At 36.1% G+C, this 8,359-nt stretch overlaps 1 protein-coding gene across 3 annotated transcripts in view; it reads right to left on the bottom strand.

Annotated features, from left to right (window-relative positions):
- Positions 1 to 619: 619 nt before the first annotated feature.
- The window catches only part of LOC150085963 (phosphoserine phosphatase-like), an 81,610-nt gene continuing 73,870 nt past the window's right edge, over positions 620 to 8,359 (bottom strand). For all 3 annotated transcript variants that reach the window (XM_090374309.1, XM_090374308.1, XM_090374310.1), the window contains exons 5-6: positions 5,853 to 6,001; positions 620 to 1,108 (exon numbers count right to left, since the gene is read on the bottom strand). In XM_090374309.1, the coding sequence (XP_090230435.1) occupies positions 998 to 1,108; positions 5,853 to 6,001 (260 nt within the window). In that variant the 3' untranslated portion in view covers positions 620 to 997. The remainder of the gene's footprint in view (positions 1,109 to 5,852; positions 6,002 to 8,359) is intronic.

Here is an 8,359-nt window from a genome sequence, read left to right as displayed (position 1 = left end):
ACCTAAGTGACAATATTTTATTATTATTATTTTTTTTTTTAATACAATCTGGAACCTTTCTGATCACACCTTATACAGGAACATCACAAAAAAAGAAAAAAAAAAAAAAAAAGTTGGGGAACTGTTTAAAATGTGTCACATCAATATGGATCAGTTTAAAAAACTGCATGCCATATAAGCATTTTCAGAAGTGTCATGAATTTCTATACACAACATAGAACCAAAATAAATAAAACAAAACGATAGTTTATATTTCATATTAAGATCAACATTCAAACAAGTTAACATTCAACCTTAAAAATGATAAATTTTGTACCTTAGAGCCAAAAATTAAATAAGGTACCTTTTTATACATAAGATATAAAATAAAAGCTAATAAATAAATAAAATTATTATTTAAGGTAAACTATATGTTCAGAAAACCTAATCTCTTTATAATAATTAACTATCTTGGACCTTGTGTAATGATCTGAACCAACATAACCATCATTATCAAACTTTTTTTTTTATATCATGTTATTTAAAATACCAAATGATTAATGTATACAATCAAAAGAAAAAAAAAAAAAAAAAAAAACCTTTTCTTTTAATAATAAATTTCTCCAGAGCCATGAAACAGTTGTAAATTTTATGCAAAAGTATTCTTTTAATCTAGTATAAAAGTTATAGAAAGTTTATTCTAGCATTATTAAACCAAAATATCCCAAGAACCATCATAAAAATATTCACACATGCAAATATCATAAAAAATACAGTCACATCAAGTTCCCCAAACATCTAATTACCTTTTGATTCAGGATAATATTCGGATTATCCATACCAAAATAAGCTGTAAAGGCAGAATATCTGTCCCTACTATGTATAAAAAGCATTACCAGTAAAATATTCATTTTTCTTTACAAACCATCCCTATAAACATGCAACTTAAAATATATCTGCCTTCAAGAAGTCCACTGTAGTCTTTAAATACACCATTGGTTACTACACACTGTTATCATCATTTTTTATTAAGCTCATCAACAAGTTCTTGAAACTCATAAACAAACCACTTAGACTCTTGTCTCACTTTTTCTCGCACTTCATTGCCTCCAAAGCCAATAAAAGCATCCTATAAAAAGATGGTAAATTTTTCATATTAAGAAAGAAAAATAGATGCCATTTTAAACTATTGATGAACACTGTCTTAAAGCTTAATTGATGAACACTCTTATAAATTAATATTCACTAATAGCATATTTTTTTAATGTCCATATTTACTAAAATTCTCATTTATTATAGTTATTTCAATTCTTTATCAAAAAAATGTGACTGTGACACCATGTCTTTTTGGTAACTGTTGTTTCAATACAGGAATCACTTCTTTGGCCAAAATAAAATTTTAATAATGTTTACATGGTACAATATTTCAGATGTAATAATTAGAAATATATATATTTAAAATGATCTTAAAATTTTAATAGACTTACACTTAACTTTAATGCTAAAGTTTTAAATGGCAATATTTATTTGTTAGTTACAGAATTTAAAAAGGGGGTTGGGGGGATTCATTCAGAATTTACTTTTCTAAAGCCACAGTATTCTGCATGCCTTATTAGTAGCTGTTGCACCAGTAAGGGCCATGCAAAGGTACTTGGGAGCCCAGATGCAAAAGAGGTTAGGGGGCCATTTACGTTGAGACTTTGATGGCTCCCTCAATTGGGGACCCTAGTGCTGCACATCCACTGCAACCCCATTTGCACAGCCCTGGCACCAGTATATATCAGCCACAACAAAATGGTTACAATGGTTACACGACCTCGAAAGTTGAAATTTTCGCTATCTAACTCTCTAAAAGGTAACTAATACAATTTACACCATAAAAAACGAGAGTTTTTTTAATGGCGTAAATTGTATTAGTTACCAATTCAAATCATTAAAATGCATTACACTTTCATCATTATCATATATGTTCTGTTATAAGAACCAATTTTAAACGGCTTTGTGATATTTTTCTAAAGCATATTTCTGGAAGTCATGACCGTAAAACAATAAAAACAATTTGCACTTTCCAGTTTACTGCAAGCAATTATAAACTGGTAGTAAACTTCATGTTATTGCATTTGTGAAAATACCAATAGCTGGAATTGTGTGGGTTTTTACATTATTATGGTGAAATGTGTTTGCTCTTTACTGAAATCTTCAATCGTATAAAAAACATAAATAAATTTTCAGAATCTTTTCTTCGTTCTTTTTTTTTTTAAAGCTTCGTAAACTTGTTACTCCGTGCAAATCTTGTTAGTTGCAATTTGTGCATTCTGTTAAAAAATGCTTATGCATGCTATTGAAATTTATAAAGAAAAGAAATTATCTTGGAAACAAATGCCTCTTAAAGCATTTTTGAAGACGACAACTCCTTGTGCAACAAAACAATGAGTGCTGAGCCAATAATGAGTTATCGAGTGTGCATTTAGTCGATGATGATGATGAAGAAGAATAAACATTCTTCAAAATTTGTAAGTCATAAATGATTTCTCTATTATTATAATTTGCTTAATTTTAGAGGCTACATTTTCATTTCTTTGGATAAATCAATTATTGTTTAAACATAAACTAATTAGCTAACTAATTTCATTGTTGAGAACGTAACCCCTATTTTTAACATTGTCTATGGAAAATAAATTTCCGCTTTACGAGTGCACACTAGGAACGAATTAACTCGTAAAGTCGGGAACTACTTGTATTTCTTTATCTACTAACCAACTAACTTTTCTAACCACTTGGCCTCCTTGCGGCACTGCTCCTACTTCCCTGTGGTGGGGCCAAAAAGCTGGGGGGGAAAGTTAACTCCCAGGGGCAAAGAGAAGCTATCCATGGACTACGACAATTATCCTGTGCTTGAGCAGCCTAGGCGCTCATCTAATACTGTTAGCAATGCTGATCATGAAACTCTCACACAACAAAGTCAAAAAGACTGCATAAGGATGCAGAACAATAAGAATGCCCATCATTCCTTATCTTACATTCTCTCTTGGACAAATCTTGTAGCACTCTATCACCATTTCTCATTTAAAAAAATGCTTAGAAAATGTGGCTGACTCTCCCAAAATGATGGGAAGACTCAGATCTGGAGACCTACTGATTGAAACAGCGATTCATAAACATTCTGAAACGCTGTTGAATCTAACAACATTTGAAGGACTACACGTACAAGGACTTACCCCGCAGGCAACATTAAATACCTCCAAGGGAGTAACTGCAGAGTGGGATCTGATTAATGTAACAGAAGCTGAACTGGTCCAGGAACTGAAACATCAAAAGGTGATTCAATCCAAATGCATCACAATTAAGAAACAAGATGTTAACCACACCCACAACATCATTCTGACATTCAAAACACGTCTTACCATCTAGTGTCAAAGCTGGCTATCTCAACCGTGAGTATATATATTCCGAATTCTGTATTTTGAGACTCACTTTCTTGATCAATTTCTAATAGTACAAGAATAGGACAAAATTTTAAAAAAATATCCTCTTTGTGGAAAGTGTACAAATCCCACATTGTGGAATGTGAAAAATGTGAATAAAAAAAAAAAATAAATAAGAAAAGCTCATCGACATTAGTTGACACACTTTCCTTATTTACCTTCCCAAAAACAGTGGGGGCCAGTAAATTTGGTATTTTAGATAACTGATTATTTTGGGGGGTTTTGAACATAATGGTTACTTTGGTTATTGTGTGCCAGGTTCATATGATTTATTACATAGTATGCCTGTATAAGTTGTGTTTTCATGGGACAATCTGTGTGGATTGATAAACATGGTACAACTTATGGGGGGAAACCCCCCCAACTTTGTCCACCTGGGATTGGCTAACTCCAAATGAAAAGGCCTTTTATAATTACTCAAATCTCTGGGATTGGAATACTGCTCTCTCTCCATATACACCAATGAGCCAAAACATTATGACCACCTACCTAATACGATGTTGGTCCTCCATGTGCAGCCAAAACAGCTCATACCCAGCAAGGCATGGATGCTACAATATTTCTTAATGTGTCTTGTGGTATCTGGTACCAACATGTAACCAGCAGATCCTTTAACCCCTGTAAGGTCTGTGGTTGAGATGTCACAGATCAGAGTCACTGTTCCAACACAAACCACAGATGCTCGATGGGATTGATGTGTGGGGAATTTGGAGGCCAGGGCAATACCTGGAAGTCTCCCCATGTTCCGCAAACCAGTCTCGAACAATCTGGGCGGTGTGGCATGGCGCATTATCCTGCTGAAAGACAGCACCGCCAGAGGGGAAGGTCGCTGCCATGAAAAGGTGTACCTGGTCAGCAATGATGTTTAGGTAGGTGGTAGACGAGTGCCCAGCACATGGATGACTGGACCCAGGGTATCCCAGCAGAACATCGCCCAAAGCACGACACCACCGCCACCAGCATGTTTTCGTCCCACGGTGCATCCAGGCACCATCACTTCCCCAGGTAAACAACGCACACATACCCAGCCGTCCACATGGTGCAACAGGAAACATGATTCATTGGACCAGACGACTTTCTTCTAATCACTCAAGGTCCAGTTTTGATGCTTGCATGCCCATGGTAGGCACTGGTTAGAATGAGCACTCAGAGCGGCTTGCAGCTACACAGCCCCATTTTCAGCAGGGTTCGATTACTCTGTGTTGACACATTACTCCCATCACCAGCATTCCAATTACTGGTGAGTTGCGCCAGTCTCCCTTCTGTTGCCACGTGCCATCTGGGAGAGCCTTCGCTCACCTCGAGCATCGATGAGCCGTGGTCGTCCAACACCTCGCCAGCAGTTTGCAGGTTTTCTCTCCTCACACTACTTTTGGTAGGTACTAACCACGGCTGATTGTGAGCACCCCACCAGCTGTGCCATTTCGGATATGCTCTGACCCAGTCGTCTGGCCATTACAATTTAGCCTTTGTCAAACTCGCTTTAAGTCCGCTGCCCTTCCCAACTGAAGAACAAGAGTAACACTGATTAACGGAGCTCAGTATGAGGTGTTTTTTATACCATATCCTGACCCATGCACATGCCATAGTTCACCTGCAGTTACTTTGATTTACATAATGACTCACTGGTCATAATGTTTTGGCTCATCGGTGTAAATGACAAGTGGTAACCCACTATGCTCTCCAAGCAAACTTATATTTTAGCTTATATGATGTCACTGGTGTTTAAATTGTGGTAAGGCAGTTTAACCATCCATATTCAGGAGAAAAACAAAAGTTGGTTTAAGGTCATTTACTTCGCTTCCCACTCTGTACTGATGCTATGAAAGAGAAGGAAGAGAACAAAAGCCTTCAAAACAAGTCAAACTAACAGGCTGGTTGGTGTACACTGTACATCATTCAGTATTGTTGGACAAAAGTGGCAGGATAGTTTAAAATGGTACATTTTATAATTATTTTCTTTATTCTGACACTTTGTTAGTTAATAAGAACAAGTAATAGCAGTCCTGTTAATAAAAAAAAAAATATACTGACCGCCTCACTTCCAATGCGCAATAATGCAATGCAAAAGAAATCAGTCAAAATGAAGATTCTATGAAAGTCAGCATAGGAGTGGGTATGCAGCGCACTGTGCATACCACAATAGAGCTTTAAAGAATTTTTTTACAGTTCTACATCTCCATTGCAGAGACTGGAGACTATACCAGAGGACAGTAGATAAATATCTAATAGATATATTTTTTTTTTTGTTGATGTTAAAATAACCAACAAACCTACTAGATGGTTAAATACTAATACGGATGGCAAAACTGTTATGCAGTAAATAGCAAACACTTTGGAAACTTTAAAAGTTATTTTTTTCTTTTTTTTTTTACTAATCTGACTTACTGCAGGAGGGCATGCTGCTAAATCTGTAGCACCATCTCCAATCATCACCATTCTTCTATGACCATAACGATGTTTTAAGTAAGCTACTACTTGAGCTTTACCATCCTGGGTAGAAGTTGGCTCATTTTCATCAAAGCCTGCATAGTCACCTAAAAAAAAAAGGAAGGAAAAAATTATTTCTGAATGAAATCTCCATTTCATTTGGAGATATTGTATTCTTGTTTCTTTCTTTTGGATTATGATGCAAATATTTCAAATGAAACAAGATTAATTGAATTCAATTTTATATTAATTATATAAAAAATTATATATATTTATATATATATATATATAAATTAATTATTTATAAAGGAAGAGTATTTGAAAATATTCTCCCTTTAAACACAAATTATTTTAATATATTTGGTATCAACCCACAGAGAGTCTGCAGTGAAAGTATTTATAGGAACCAGTTCTTATAGAATTCCACTCATCAACAGTTGAAATGAAAACTGGTTAAGAAAGTCAAAGTCTCAATCATCTCAATTAACAGCTGAAGCTCTCTCTCTGTCTAAAGGGCACGTCCTTGACTTCAGCATTAATTACTGTTATTCAAAGCGAACTAATCTTAGTAGCAGTAAGGGTGGCAAATGATGCTAGAAAGCAAGCTTATATAGCATCAGTCAAAGGGGAGGGGGGGGGGGCAGACTACACACTTCTCCAATCCATACCCTGCATGAATTTGTGTAGTTCTTCCTTGAATTTATTAAACATTCAATTACACAACAACAGATGGATGCCTGTTCCAACAATCAACCACCCATTGACCGAAGGCAAACTTCTGCACATCTATCCTGCAACCATTCTTCCTTGACGTAAATTTTTGCCCCCTCATGTATGTAGTCAAAGAAAGAGGATGAATGCCATTCACATTCAGCTTACTTGTTCTATTCAAGACCTTAAAACACTTCAATCAGATCACCCTGCAGGTGCCTAATCTCCACAAGCTCAATTTGTAGAACTGAAGCCTTTCTAGATAGCAACACCTTTTTGTTCCCTTTATTAATCTGGTTGCGCTTCTCTGCACCTATTCCAACAGATCTACATCCTTCCTAAAGTGAAGCTTCCAGACCTGTATACAATACTCAAGATGTGGCCTAACCATGGCCTTGTACAAAGGGATAACACCCCCTTATCCTGCTAGCAAAGTTTCTGTATATCATTGACAAAACCCCTTGAGCTGTTTTGGCAGCATGTCTGCACTGCTCAGAGAATTTCAAATCTAACTGCACAATTACCCCCAGGTCTTGGTCTATTTCATTTTCCACTATCCTAAGTATAGTACCACACAGTTGATAAGTTACTCTGGGATTACTGCTACCCATGGTATTACATTAAATTAATTATAGCTGAGTAAAATACTACAAAAAAGGTTATTCTATTCTGTACCAGTTGATAAGTTACTGTGGGATTACTGCTACCCATATGCAGTACCTTGCATTTGTCAATGTTAAACTTGAACTGCCATTTCTCAGCCCACTGACCCAATTTTCCTAGATCTTGTTGCAGTAGCTGACCCTGATTACTGTCGCTAACCACTCTGCCAATCTTTGTATCATCTGAAAACTTAGACATTAAGGCAATTAACCTTCATCAGTATCATTAATAAACATTGAAAACAATAATGGACTCGAAATTGAACCCTGGGAGAACCCCACTAATAACATTAGTCTAAAAGAACAGTGCCCATTGCTAATTAATCACTCTTTGTCTTCCCTCACTCAAACATTCCTTCATCCATAGCAGTAACCCTTAGTTCCACATTGCTTCATTTTGTACAGCAATCTGTTATGTGCAACAGTATCAAAAGCCTTCCTGAAATCCAATTATATGATATCTAAATTATATTTTGCATCCAGTTCCTTTGTGACTGCATCATAATATCCAATCAAATTGGCCAGACCAGGTTTCCCATTAATAATCCATGCTGTGACTGAAGTATAACTGTGTTCCTGTCTAGATGGTCCTGCATCACTGAAACAGAAGTTAAGCTAACAGACCTGTTAGCTTAACTTCTGTTTCAATACTCAAGATAACCTTTTGATCCTCCTTTGTGAACTTGGGATACATTTGCACTTCTCCAGTCCGTTGATGTGTCCCCTGAATCCAAGGATGCTCTCATAATTATGGGTAAGGGTTGGCTTACTTCCGTTGCTGCCTCCCTTAATATAGTTGGATAGATTCCATCCACCCTAGGTGCCTTTTCTGTTTAGCTTCAACAATTTCTCTTCCACTTTTCCTTTCAGTTAAAACAAAATCATTTAGCTCTCTGTTAGAGTGTGATAGATGTCTGGCATCCCTTTCCCTAAAGAATTCCTCATGTGTGAATGAGGAATTCTTTAGGGAAAATACCTATTCAATTTGTCAGCAACCTGAACAGGATCACCTTAATATAAGCACATTGTATTCTTTACCAGAGACTTCTCATAATCTGCCTTAGCTTACATAACCTCCTTTGTGACTTGGTT

The sequence above is a fragment of the Mastigoproctus giganteus genome, chromosome 5 (assembly GCF_048544385.1).
Source record: "Mastigoproctus giganteus isolate SK-2022 chromosome 5, ASM4854438v1, whole genome shotgun sequence".
Lineage (NCBI taxonomy): Eukaryota > Metazoa > Arthropoda > Arachnida > Uropygi > Thelyphonidae > Mastigoproctus > Mastigoproctus giganteus.
Note: the sequence above shows the minus strand (reverse complement) of the source record. Positions and strands in the feature narration are given on the sequence as shown.